We start from the raw sequence: 14420 nt of genomic DNA, 5'->3' as shown, positions 1-14420 counted from the left end.
TTTCAACCGTCAACTATAGTATACAAGTGCAGTGACTCTGCAACAGAAACATAATGCACTAATATGTCACCTGTGCATGCTTTTACAGAGAATGGATGGATTTCATGGTTTTTAAGCCAACAATTTGGAAGTGTGTTTAGTATTTGAACCCTAACTTTGTATGCAGTAAGTTTGCTATTAGCTTTTAGAGCTCTGCAATAGAGTGTAACTATTGATTAAGAGCTGAAAGTGCTAGTTAAGACACTTTATAGTTGATTTGCACATAAAACACTTTAAATGCTGTGTGTAAGAATGTTGGGATCGCCAAAAGTGAAATAAGGGCTTCTGTTCTACTGCTCGTCTACTGTTGTCAACGCAGGAGACAAGATTTATTATAAGCTGTTTTTAGATTGTATTTTTTATTAGTTTTTTCACCCTGAATATTTGATATGGGCAAACTTGACTTGTGTTTATTGGTTTGAACATCTCTTTCCTGTTGAATAAGTATCATAATTATTTGCAAAACAGAAATCTTTCTTTAGCCTTTTTTTGTAACTTCAACATTCTCATGTCATTTGTCATTAAAACCAAGAGTCCTGCCTATTGGTTAATATTATTGTGCATTCAGCACCAGAGTCATGGACAGCGCTAGCCAGAGAGGGACACTGCTAAAGACACACCAGTGTAACAGGCAAAGCATTATGGCCAGTCACTCCAAAACACATATTTACAGTGTCCGTTTCCAGAAGATTGTTTCACCACGTCTGTGAATGTAAATTTTATGTCCTTGGATCCCATGGCATATTACTAGGAAATACTCTGTGTTGTTGCTAAATACTGGTTAGATGAGAAGACCTATAGTCTGTTAACTGATGTGGCATTTCACCGGAGTCAAAAGCGTTGTCAAAGCAGTCAGCGTGGTTGTTCCCTACATTACTATTCCATATTTCAGTTGTCCTTATGTTGATTTCTCCTCATTGGCTGCTTCTCAGTATTTGGTGAGGTAAATAATCAAACTAGCACACTGTTAAATAGTGTGGGAAGCATTGATGTGGGAGTGTTAAAGTTACCAAGCCAAACACTGTTAGATTCACTGACCCTCAAGGGGCATTATTAAAATTGACTGTAATGAGCTCTGCAGTGTGATTGTTATTAGGACCAGAATGGCATGAGATTAAACTGGCTGTGCTTGTTTGGTAAATATAATAGTTGACAACACATTGCCACTACCATCATCCCTGCTGTGCATGTTGTCTGTATTATCCACCTCTTGTTGAGCTCCTGTTAGTCACAGCAAAGACACACCTAGGGCAAAAGATTCACAGTTACCTTGCTGTGATCTGCTCTGATGACAGTCCACCTAGCTGTCCTGTTGCATCTACATATGTCTTAATGGAGCAGAAAAAGTCACTCTGTCTGAGTTCCTGCTCCAACCTGATCCAAATATCTGCTTTTCATACTACACAGAGCTGTTGGAAGTAAACAAAAAGATTAAAATGTAGAATAGTGAGTCACAAATACAGTTCACGGAGAGTAAATAGAAAATAGTTAGTAAATGGTTATAGTGTCAGTTTAAATTACAGGTGGTGGATGTAAATCAAATGGAAAATAGAGAGTAATATTTCCATGGGTGGGTGCAGATAGGGTGATGAATGACCTTATGCTCCATCTGTTTAGCAATTAAATAAGTTCAGGTGAACATTTTTAGTTATCAGCTTGATCTTGGTCATTCCTGACAAGACTGTGGGGGGAGATTTCTAGCTGGAAAATAAGTTTAATAAGCTGCTGCAGGGATAGCCTCTCGGATGTTTCTGTCGTTAGTTCCCATAAGTGAAAAAGGTTAATATTAATAATTTAACAAGGTTTGATGATACCCCCTTTCTCTAACTTCTTTGTCAGATAATAATCGCCTCAGTAAACAATTAGATACAGTATGTGTCTTCAATTAAAAAGGGACTATTAAGTTAATGTTAAGTTAGCATTTATTTTGGAACTACAGAATACCTATTACGTGAGCAGTTACATTTAAAAAAAAAAAAGGCGTTGCTTGATTTTTAATGACTTATAGTTGTATTTAATTCTTCATATTGAACCTCCTACTGCATAGTGTACTTTCCTGCAGTGCATGTATTTGGACTCTCAGGGCCGCTGTTGACCAATGTAGAGCCTACCCCCCCATCATGTGTTACACTAAAAAGAGAAAGAGACACCCATACTGCACACAACCTTCGTTGCAGACAACCGGAGACATCCGCGCTGCGATTCGTATTTTCGGATTTAAGAAACACGACGATAATCTGCATTTGGAACATTTTGTAATAGTGGGACCATAACGCTTTGGATTATATCTTTACATCGACAGTATTTGTGGAATTTAAAATGTCGGAGAGAACAATGAGACGGCAAGTACTGTTGTTTATCTCGCTGTTTTCCCTCAGCTCAGTGTTGGGGCAGGTCTCCTACTCCATTCCCGAGGAAATGTCGAAAGGCTCTCTAGTTGGTAACATAGCGCAGGATTTAGGGTTGGACGTGAAAAGATTGAAGTCAGGTAAAGCTCGCATATATACGGAGGACAATGCAGAATACATCGAGCTGAATAAAGACAGAGGAGTCCTCCTTGTGAAGGAGAGAATCGACAGAGAGGCGCTCTGTGGGCAGACAACACCGTGCGCTTTGCATTTTCAAATTACGCTGGAAGACCCGATTGAATTCTTTACAGTTACCGTGGAAATTAATGACATTAACGATAATGCACCCAGCTTCAAAAAGGATGAGATGAAATTCAGGATTAGCGAGTCGGCTGTGATTGGAGCTAAATTTGTGCTAGAGAGAGCTATGGATCTAGATGTCGGTGTGAACGGGTTGCAGGGTTATTCCCTCAAACCTACAGACAACTTTCTTCTAAAACTCCAAAATCAGCATGATGGGAGTAAAAAGGTGGAGATGGTTTTGCAAAAACATCTAGACAGAGAGGCGCAAGAGCACCTCTCTTTGACTCTCACAGCTACTGATGGAGGTGATCCTCAGCTGTCGGGAACAATGCAAGTAGAAATTTCAGTGCTCGATGCTAATGACAATGCCCCAGTATTTACGCAGGAAGTATATAAGGTGACTATAATGGAGACTGCTCCGAAGGGCACCCTTTTGAGTACAGTTAGTGCTGCAGATGCAGATCAAGGGTCAAATGGAAAAGTGACATATTCCATAACAAACACGTTGGATGATGTCCCTCTTATGTTTCAAATCAACGAAGAAAATGGCCTGGTAGCTTTATCTAGAAACCTGGATTATGAAAAGGCACAGCACTATGAAATACACGTACAAGCTAGTGATGATGGAGGACTAACAGATTCATGTAAGATTATTGTTGAGGTGACCGATACGAATGACAATCACCCGTCTATTAATATCATGTCTAAAACTAATTCAATATCAGAGAATTCTAAGCCGGGAACTGTAGTAACTATATTTAATGTGCAAGACCCTGACTCTGGGGAGAATGGCAAAGTCGCATGTAATATCGAAGAAAACTTGCCATTTCTGATGAAAGCAACGTCGAAAAAATTCTTCAGCCTAATAACAGACAATTATTTAGACAGAGAGAGATCCTCTGAGTATAATATAACAGTGACGTGCTCTGATGAGGGAGTGCCCTCCCTCTCCAGCAGCGTCACTCTCACCTTACAGATCTCTGATGTGAATGATAACGCGCCTGTCTTTGAGAGGAGCTCATATGAGGCCTACATTGTAGAAAACAACACACCAGGCCTCTCTATATTCACAGTGAAAGCCAGAGACGCTGACTGGAACCAGAATGCCCGTGTTTCTTACATACTGGAGGACTCCTCTGTTAACGGAGTGCCAGTCTCCTCATATGTGTCCGTTAGTGCTGATAGTGGAGTCATCCATGCAGTGCGCTCTTTTGACTACGAGCAGATCAAAGACTTCCACTTCCGCGTGAAAGCACAAGATGGAGGTTCCCCTCCACTCAGTAGCAACGTGACTGTGAAAGTACTGATCCAGGACCAGAACGACAACCCTCCTCAGGTCCTGTACCCAGTCCAGACTGGTGGCTCTCTGGTGGCTGAAATGGTGCCTCGTTCAGCAGATGTGGGCTATCTGGTCACTAAAGTGGTGGCTGTTGATGTGGACTCTGGACAGAATGCCTGGCTCTCCTATAAACTGCAGAAAGCCACAGACAGGGCGCTGTTTGAAGTGGGCTTACAGAATGGAGAAATAAGAACTATCCGCCAAGTCACTGATAAAGATGCTGTGAAACAAAGACTGAGTGTTATAGTGGAGGACAACGGGCAGCCCTCTCGTTCAGCTACAGTCATTGTTAACGTGGCGGTTGCGGACAGCTTCCCTGAAGTGCTGTCTGAGTTCACTGACTTTACACACGACAAGGAGTACAATGACAACCTGACTTTTTACTTAGTGCTGGCTCTGGCTGTAGTCTCCTTCCTCTTCATCACGTGTTTAGTGGTTATTATATCAGTGAAGATCTACAGGTGGAGACAGTCTCGCGTCCTGTATCACTCCAGTCTCCCTGTGATTCCATATTATCCACCACGTTACTCAGACACTTTGGGGGCAGGGACTCTCCAACACGTGTACAACTACGAGGTGTGCAGGACCACTGACTCCAGAAAGAGTGACTGTAAGTTCGGAGGAGCCGGTAGTCAGAACGTGCTGATAATGGACCCCAGTTCTACAGGGACGATGCAGCGGATACAGAGTGAGAAGAGCATCCTGGATGAACCAGACTCTCCTCTAGAGGTCAGAAAACTGTAACCTTTAATTTGTATGCATATTTAAGTCATGGTATTGATGCATTCATTTCATAAAGCAGTTGCATGCAGCAGCAGACCAAAAATACCATTTATATATGACTGAGAAGTTTAGATAATGCTACAACGTTCACATTCAGCACCATGGACAGCGACACTTTACGCTGCTGATGGTGAATGTGCCTATGTGTCGTGTTTTTATTTGTCGTCCCCTCTTCATGCCTTCTTTTGATATCGATTATATTTTGTTTTTGTAATTACAGCATTCAAATATATTACCATAGCACTTGAACACAATTTTATCAAAATATGTATTCAGTGAGATATCAGTGTGCCACTTTAATGGCCAGCTTTCCTCTGGTTTTAGTTCCTCCTGGTTACCAGTGTGTGTGACTTTGCACTAAACTGGTACTCTTTTATATCACTTGTTGTAATTTGTATTTTCAACTCAAAGGGTCGCTGTTGGCAAGCGTGTTGAGATTTAACTAGATGTTATTTTTTTCTCTCTGTGTCCTGCCCCTTCGTGTACATACGGAGGACACAATCGGAGAAAGACAGAATGCACAGTCGGCGCTCATAAGGAGCTCTGCGAGGATTTATATATCTGGATCTGTTGTTTTGCTTCCTATAGTTGGAGTGTGGACTATTTTTTTGCTATCTACTTTGGCTTTGGCTGCATTGGGAATGCTTTTGTTTTAATGGCGCAGGAAACGACTTCGGAGAGAACAATGAGACGGCAAGTACTGTTGTTTCTCTCGGTGCTATGTCTCAGCTCGGTGCTCGGGCAGGTCAGCTATTCCATCCCCGAAGAAATGGCGAAGGGCTCTGTCGTTGGTAACATAGCGCATGATTTAGGTTTAGATCTTAAAAGGCTGAAATCAGGCAAAGCTCGTGTCTATACGGGAGGCAGCGTAGAGTACATCGGGCTGAATAAAGAAAGGGGAGTCCTCCATATCCAGGAGAGGATAGACAGAGAGGCTTTATGTGGAGAGACGACGCCTTGTGCTTTACATTTTCAGTTAATTCTGGAAAATCCAATGGAGCTGTTTCGTGTAACAGTGGAGATCACCGACATAAACGATAATACCCCCAGTTTTACTAATGCAGAAAAACGCTTTGAAATCAGCGAGTCCGCTGTTACAGGATCGAAATTTGTATTAGAGAAAGCAATTGATTCTGACAATGGGATGAACGGCTTACAGCGATACACACTCACTCCGACTGATAATTTTGTATTAAAACCTGGAAATCAGGCAGGTGGAAGTAAAAAGGTGGAGATGGTTTTACAGAAGCCTCTGGATCGAGAAAAGCAGGAATATATTTCACTGCTGTTAACCGCTATAGACGGAGGAGAGCCGCAGATGTCAGGGACAATGCAGATATTTGTTAATGTATTAGATGCGAATGACAACGCACCTTCATTTGCTAAACCGCTGTACAGAGCAAAAATACTAGAAAATTCTCCCAAAGGCACCAGCGTAACGACTGTAAGTGCATCTGATAAAGACATCGGCTCGTACGGAGAGATATCATATCTGATATCTACCAGCGAGCATCTTTTATCTGAACTGTTTAAGATTAATTCGAAAACTGGTGATATTATCCTCGTTGGTGACATAGATTATGAAAAGGCGAAAAGTTATGAAATCGATATTGAAGCTGTAGACAGCGGGGGACTCTCTGATTCCACTAAAGTAATAGTTGATGTTATTGATATAAATGACAATAATCCACATATAAACATTGTTTCTAAATCAGAGTCCATATTAGAAGACTCACCTCTAAACACTGTAATAGCTATGTTAAGTGTAAATGATCCAGATTCAGAGAATAGTGGAGAGGTACAGTGTAATATAGACGGTGACATTCCCTTCAAAATACAAACTACATTAAATGGATTTTATACTTTAGTCACTGAGGTCGCTTTAGACAGAGAGATCGCTTCTCAGTATAATATAACAGTGACGTGCTCTGATGAGGGAGTGCCCTCCCTCTCCAGCAGCGTCACTCTCACCTTACAGATCTCTGATGTGAATGATAACGCGCCTGTCTTTGAGAGGAGCTCATATGAGGCCTACATTGTAGAAAACAACACACCAGGCCTCTCTATATTCACAGTGAAAGCCAGAGACGCTGACTGGAACCAGAATGCCCGTGTTTCTTACATACTGGAGGACTCCTCTGTTAACGGAGTGCCAGTCTCCTCATATGTGTCCGTTAGTGCTGATAGTGGAGTCATCCATGCAGTGCGCTCTTTTGACTACGAGCAGATCAAAGACTTCCACTTCCTCGTCAAAGCGCAGGATGGAGGTTCCCCTCCACTTAGTAGTAACGTTACTGTGAAAATACTGATCCAGGACCAGAACGACAACCCTCCTCAGGTCCTGTACCCAGTCCAGTCTGGTGGCTCTCTGGTGGCTGAAATGGTGCCTCGTTCAGCAGATGTGGGCTACCTGGTCACTAAAGTGGTGGCTGTTGATGTGGACTCTGGACAGAATGCCTGGCTCTCCTATAAACTGCAGAAAGCCACAGACAGGGCGCTGTTTGAAGTGGGCTTACAGAATGGAGAAATAAGAACTATCCGCCAAGTCACTGATAAAGATGCTGTGAAACAAAGACTGACTGTTATAGTGGAGGACAACGGGCAGCCCTCTCGTTCAGCTACAGTCATTGTTAACGTGGCGGTGGCGGACAGCTTCCCTGAAGTGCTGTCTGAGTTCACTGACTTTACACACGACAAGGAGTACAATGACAACCTGACTTTCTACTTAGTGTTGGCTCTGGCTGTAGTCTCCTTCCTCTTCATCACGTGTTTAGTGGTTATTATATCAGTGAAGATCTACAGGTGGAGACAGTCTCGCGTCCTGTATCACTCCAGTCTCCCTGTGATTCCATATTATCCACCACGTTACTCAGACACTTTGGGGACAGGGACTCTCCAACACGTGTACAACTACGAGGTGTGCAGGACGACTGACTCCAGAAAGAGTGACTGTAAGTTCGGAGGAGCCGGTAGTCAGAACGTGCTGATAATGGACCCCAGTTCTACAGGGACGATGCAGCGGATACAGAGTGAGAAGAGCATCCTGGATGAACCAGACTCTCCTCTAGAGGTCAGAAAACTGTACTAATCATAATGTTTCATTTTTATGCAAATCAAAGTCATAGTACTGGTGCAATAATTTCATAAATCAGTTCGTTTCCGTAGTAGTTAAAGGTTTATAAAGGCCTTAGAGGTTTAGGTATTGCCAAAATATTCCTTTTCAGCACAATGGACAGCGACACTTATCACTGTTAACCACAGACATTGTCATGGCTTCATATACATCTTATTCATATATGCCATAATTCAAAAACACTGCTCGTGTTCTTACATAATTAAAATATGTTACTATATCACTTCAACATAACTTTATCAAAATATATATTTTGATAAATATCAGTATGCCACTTTAATGGCCAGCTTTCCTCTGGTTTTAGTTCCTCCTGGTTACCAGTGTGTGTGACTTTGCACTAAACTGGTTCTCTTTGACATCACTTGTTGTAATTTGTATTTTCAACTCAAAGGGTCGCTGTTGGCAAGCGTGTTGAGATATAACTAGATGTTATTTTTGTCTGTCTTTGTCCTGCCCCTTCGTGTACATACGGAGGACACAATCGGAGAAAGACAGAATGCACAGTCGGCGCTCATAAGGAGCTCTGCAAGGATTTATAAATCTGGATCTGTTGTTTTGCTTCCTATAGTTGGAGTGTGGACTATTTTTGGTTTTGCTATCTACTTTGGCTTTGGTTGCATTGGGAATGCATTTGTTTTAATGGCGCAGGAAACGACTTCGCAGAGAACAATGAGACGGCAAGTACTGTTGTTTCTCTCGGTGCTATGTCTCAGCTCGGTGCTCGGGCAGGTCAGCTATTCAATCCCCGAAGAAATGGCGAAAGGCTCTGTCGTTGGTAACATCGCGCATGATTTAGGTTTAGATCTTAAAAGGCTGAAATCAGGCAAAGCTCGTGTCTATACGGGAGGCAGCGTAGAGTACATCGGGCTGAATAAAGAAAGAGGAGTCCTCCATATCCAGGAGAGGATCGACAGAGAGGCTTTATGTGGAGAGACGACGCCTTGTGCTTTACATTTCCAGTTAATTCTGGAAAACCCAATGGAGCTGTTTCGTGTAACAGTGGAGATCACCGATATAAACGATAATACCCCCAGTTTTACTAATGCAGAAAAACGCTTTGAAATCAGCGAGAGTGCTGTTACAGGATCGAAATTTGTATTAGAGACAGCAATTGATTCCGACATTGGGATGAATGGCTTACAGCGATACTCACTCACTCCTACTGATAATTTTGTGTTAAAATTAGAAAATCAGGCAGACGGAAGTAAAAAGGTGGAGATGGTTTTACAGAAGCCTCTAGATCGAGAAAAGCAGGAATATATTTCACTGCTGTTAACCGCTATAGACGGAGGAGAGCCGCAGATGTCAGGGACAATGCAGATATATGTTAATGTTTTAGATATAAATGACAACGCACCTTCATTCGCTAAACCGCTGTATAGAGCAAAAATACTAGAAAATTCTCCAAAAGGCACCAGCGTAACGACTGTAAGTGCATCTGATAAAGATATTGGTTTGAGTGGAGAAGTTTCATATCTGATATCCACCGGCAAACGTCTTTTATCTGAACTGTTTAAAATTAATTCAAAAACGGGGGAAATTATCCTCGTTGGTGAAATAGATTATGAAAAGGCGAAAACGTATCAATTGAATATTGAAGCTGTAGACAGCGGGGGGCTCTCTGATTCCACTAAAGTAATAGTTGATGTTATTGATATAAATGACAATAATCCACATATAAACATTGTTTCTAAATCAGAATCCATATTAGAAGACTCACCTCCAAACACTGTAATAGCTATGTTAAGTGTAAATGATCCAGATTCAGAGAATAGTGGAGAGGTACAGTGTAATATAGACGGTGACATTCCCTTCAAAATACAAACTACATTAAACGGATTTTATAGTTTAGTCACTGAGGTCGCTTTAGACAGAGAGATCGCTTCCCATTATAATATAACAGTGACGTGCTCTGATGAGGGAGTGCCCTCCCTCTCCAGCAGCGTCACTCTCACCTTACAGATCTCTGATGTGAATGATAACGCGCCTGTCTTTGAGAGGAGCTCATATGAGGCCTACATTGTAGAAAACAACACACCAGGCCTCTCTATATTCACAGTGAAAGCCAGAGACGCTGACTGGAACCAGAATGCCCGTGTTTCTTACATACTGGAGGACTCCTCTTTTAACGGAGTGCCAGTCTCCTCATATGTGTCCGTTAGTGCTGATAGTGGAGTCATCCATGCAGTGCGCTCTTTTGACTACGAGCAGATCAAAGACTTCCACTTCCGCGTCAAAGCGCAGGATGGAGGTTCCCCTCCACTCAGTAGCAACGTGACTGTGAAAATACTGATCCAGGACCAGAATGACAACCCTCCTCAGGTCCTGTACCCAGTCCAGACTGGTGGCTCTCTGGTGGCTGAAATGGTGCCTCGTTCAGCAGATGTGGGCTATCTGGTCACTAAAGTGGTGGCTGTTGATGTGGACTCTGGACAGAATGCCTGGCTCTCCTATAAACTGCAGAAAGCCACAGACAGGGCGCTGTTTGAAGTGGGCCTACAGAATGGAGAAATAAGAACTATCCGCCAAGTCACTGATAAAGATGTTGTGAAACAAAGACTGACTGTTATAGTGGAGGACAACGGGCAGCCCTCTCGTTCGGCTACAGTCATTGTTAACGTGGCGGTGGCGGACAGCTTCCCTGAAGTGCTGTCTGAGTTCACTGACTTTACACACGACAAGGAGTACAATGACAACCTGACTTTTTACTTAGTGTTGGCTCTGGCTGTAGTCTCCTTCCTCTTCATCACGTGTTTAGTGGTTATTATATCAGTGAAGATCTACAGGTGGAGACAGTCTCGCGTCCTGTATCACTCCAGTCTCCCTGTGATTCCATATTATCCACCACGTTACTCAGACACTTTGGGAACAGGGACTCTACAACACGTGTACAACTACGAGGTGTGCAGGACGACTGACTCCAGAAAGAGTGACTGTAAGTTCGGAGGAGCAGGTAGTCAGAACGTGCTGATAATGGACCCCAGTTCTACAGGGACGATGCAGCGGATACAGAGTGAGAAGAGCATCCTGGATGAACCAGACTCTCCTCTAGAGGTCAGAAAACTGTAACGTTTAATTTTGATGCATATCAAAGTCATGGTACTGATACATTAATTGCATAAGGCAGTTGCATGCAGCAGCAGACCGAAAAATACCATATACAGTATATGTGACTGAGAAGTTTAGATAATGCCACAACATTCACATTCAGCACCATGGACAGCGACACTTAACGTTTTTGTAATTAAATCATTCAAGTATGTTACTATAGCACTTGAACACAATTTCATAAAACTATGTTTTTAGTGAGATATCAGTATGCCACGTTAATGGCAGCTTTCCTCTGGTTTTAGTTCCTCCTGATTACCAGTGTGTGTGACTTTGCACTAAACTGGTTCTCTTTTATATCACTTGTTGTAATTTGTATTTTCAACTCAAAGGGTCGCTGTTGGCAAGCGTGTTGAGATTTAACTAGATGTTATTTTTGTCTGTCTGTGTCCTGCCCCTTCGTGTACATACGGTGGACACAATCGGAGAAAGACAGAATGCACAGTCGGCGCTCATAAGGAGCTCTGCGAGGATTTATAAATCTGGATCTGTTGTTTTGCTTCCTATAGTTGGAGTGTGGACGCTTTTTTTTGTTATCTACTTTGGCATTGGCTGCATTAGGAATGCTTTTGTTTTAATGGCGCAGGAAACGACTTCGGAGAGAACAATGAGACGGCAAGTACTGTTGTTTCTCTCGGTGCTATGTCTCAGCTCGGTGCTCGGGCAGGTCAGCTATTCCATCCCCGAAGAAATGGCGAAGGGCTCTGTCGTTGGTAACATAGCGCATGATTTAGGTTTAGATCTTAAAAGGCTGAAATCAGGCAAAGCTCGTGTCTATACGGGAGGCAGCGTAGAGTACATCGGGCTGAATAAAGAAAGGGGAGTCCTCCATATCCAGGAGAGGATCGACAGAGAGGCTTTATGTGGAGAGACGACGCCTTGTGCTTTGCATTTCCAGTTAATTCTGGAAAACCCAATGGAGCTGTTTCGTGTAACAGTGGAGATCACCGACATAAACGATAATACTCCCAGTTTTACTAATGCAGAAAAACGCTTTGAAATCAGCGAGACCGCTGTGATTGGATCGAAATTTGTATTAGAGAAAGCAATTGATTCCGATATTGGCATGAACGGCTTACAGCGATACACACTTACTCCCACTGATAATTTTGTATTAAAACTAGAAAGTCAAGCAGACGGAAGTAAAAAGGTGGAGATGGTTTTACAGAAGCCTCTAGATCGAGAAAAGCAGGAATATATTTCACTGCTGTTAACCGCTATAGACGGAGGAGAGCCGCAGATGTCAGGGACAATGCAGATATTTGTTAATGTATTAGATGCGAATGACAACGCACCTACATTTGCTAAACCGCTCTATAGAGCAAAAATATTAGAAAATTCCCCCACAGGCACCAGCGTAACGACTGTAAGTGCATCTGATAAAGACATCGGCTCGAATAGAGAAATATCATATCTGATATCTACCAGTAAACGTCTTTTATCTGAACTGTTTAAGATTAATTCGAAAACTGGTGATATAATCCTAGTAGGTGAAATAGATTATGAAAAGGCAAAAACGTATCAAATCGACATTGAAGCTGTAGACAGCGGAGGACTCTCTGATTCCACTAAAGTAATAGTTGATGTTATTGATATAAATGACAATAATCCTCAAATAAATATTGTTTCTAAATCAGAGTCCATATTAGAAGACTCGCCTCCAAACACTGTGATAGCTATGTTAAGTGTAAATGATCCAGATTCAGAGAATAGTGGAGAGGTACAGTGTAATATAGACGGTGACATTCCCTTCAAAATACAAACTACATTAAACGGATTTTATACTTTAGTCACTGAGGTCGCTTTAGACAGAGAGATCGCCTCCCATTATAATATAACAGTGACGTGCTCTGATGAGGGAGTGCCCTCCCTCTCCAGCAGCGTCACTCTCACCTTACAGATCTCTGATGTGAATGATAACGCGCCTGTCTTTGAGAGGAGCTCATATGAGGCCTACATTGTAGAAAACAACACACCAGGCCTCTCTATATTCACAGTGAAAGCCAGAGACGCTGACTGGAACCAGAATGCCCGTGTTTCTTACATACTGGAGGACTCCTCTGTTAACGGAGTGCCAGTCTCCTCATATGTGTCCGTTAGTGCTGATAGTGGAGTCATCCATGCAGTGCGCTCTTTTGACTACGAGCAGATCAAAGACTTCCACTTCCGCGTCAAAGCGCAGGATGGAGGTTCCCCTCCACTCAGTGGCAATGTGACTGTGAAAATACTGATTCAGGATCAGAACGACAACCCTCCTCAGGTCCTGTACCCAGTCCAGACTGGTGGCTCTCTGGTGGCTGAAATGGTGCCTCGTTCAGTAGATGTGGGCTATCTGGTCACTAAAGTGGTGGCTGTTGATGTGGACTCTGGACAGAATGCCTGGCTCTCCTATAAACTGCAGAAAGCCACAGACAGGGCGCTGTTTGAAGTGGGCTTACAGAATGGAGAAATAAGAACTATCCGCCAAGTCACTGATAAAGATGCTGTGAAACAAAGACTGACTGTTATAGTGGAGGACAACGGGCAGCCCTCTCGTTCAGCTACAGTCATTGTTAACGTGGCGGTGGCGGACAGCTTCCCTGAAGTGCTGTCTGAGTTCACTGACTTTACACACGACAAGGAGTACAATGACAACCTGACATTTTACTTAGTGTTGGCTCTGGCTGTAGTCTCCTTCCTCTTCATCACGTGTTTAGTGGTTATTATATCAGTGAAGATCTACAGGTGGAGACAGTCTCGCGTCCTGTATCACTCCAGTCTCCCTGTGATTCCATATTATCCACCACGTTACTCAGACACTTTGGGGACAGGGACTCTCCAACACGTGTACAACTACGAGGTGTGCAGGACGACTGACTCCAGAAAGAGTGACTGTAAGTTCGGAGGAGCCGGTAGTCAGAACGTGCTGATAATGGACCCCAGTTCTACAGGGACGATGCAGCGGATACAGAGTGAGAAGAGCATCCTGGACGAACCAGACTCTCCTCTAGAGGTCAGAAAACTGTAATCTTTAATATATATGCATATAAAAGTCATAGTATTGATACATTAATTTCATAAGGCAGTTGCATGTAGCAGTAGTCCGAAAAATACCATTTATATATGACTGAGAAGTTTAGATAATGCCACAACGTTCACCTTCAGCACCATGGACAGAGACACTTAACGCTGCTGATAGTGAATGTTTCCATGTTTTGTTTTTATTTTTCGTCCTCTCTTCATGTCTTCTTTTGACATCGACTTTATTTTGTTTTTGTAATTACAGCATTCAAATATGTTACTATAGCACTTGAAGATAATTTTACCAAAGTCTGTATTTTGATAAATATCAGTATGCCACTTTAATGGCCAGCTCTCCTCTGGTTTT

At 42.7% G+C, this 14420-nt stretch overlaps 5 protein-coding genes across 20 annotated transcripts in view; all 5 read left to right on the top strand.

Moving 5' to 3' along the window:
* Positions 1-14420, top strand: part of LOC141775468 (protocadherin gamma-C5-like) — a 227851-nt gene that overhangs the window by 130357 nt on the left and 83074 nt on the right. The window lies entirely within an intron of this gene.
* Positions 2358-5122, top strand: LOC141775483 (protocadherin beta-16-like). The gene has a single exon (XM_074648913.1). It carries the CDS (start codon positions 2359-2361, stop codon positions 4771-4773), a length of 2415 nt encoding a protein of 804 aa, XP_074505014.1. The 5' UTR covers position 2358; the 3' UTR covers positions 4774-5122.
* Positions 5200-7900, top strand: LOC141775861 (protocadherin beta-16-like). The gene has a single exon (XM_074649605.1). The coding sequence runs from the start codon at positions 5468-5470 to the stop codon at positions 7898-7900; it is 2433 nt and encodes an 810-aa protein (XP_074505706.1). The 5' UTR covers positions 5200-5467.
* LOC141775860 (protocadherin gamma-A1-like) lies at positions 8157-11014 on the top strand. Its single transcript, XM_074649604.1, has 2 exons — positions 8157-8931; positions 10213-11014. Exons 1-2 carry the CDS (start codon positions 8372-8374, stop codon positions 11012-11014), a joined length of 1362 nt encoding a protein of 453 aa, XP_074505705.1. The 5' UTR covers positions 8157-8371.
* Positions 11186-14393, top strand: LOC141775458 (protocadherin beta-16-like). The gene has a single exon (XM_074648846.1). The coding sequence runs from the start codon at positions 11421-11423 to the stop codon at positions 14058-14060; it is 2640 nt and encodes an 879-aa protein (XP_074504947.1). The 5' UTR covers positions 11186-11420; the 3' UTR covers positions 14061-14393.

The sequence above is a fragment of the Sebastes fasciatus genome, chromosome 10 (genome assembly GCF_043250625.1).
Source record: "Sebastes fasciatus isolate fSebFas1 chromosome 10, fSebFas1.pri, whole genome shotgun sequence".
In the NCBI taxonomy this organism is placed as follows: Eukaryota; Metazoa; Chordata; class Actinopteri; order Perciformes; family Sebastidae; genus Sebastes; species Sebastes fasciatus.
Note: the sequence above shows the minus strand (reverse complement) of the source record. Positions and strands in the feature narration are given on the sequence as shown.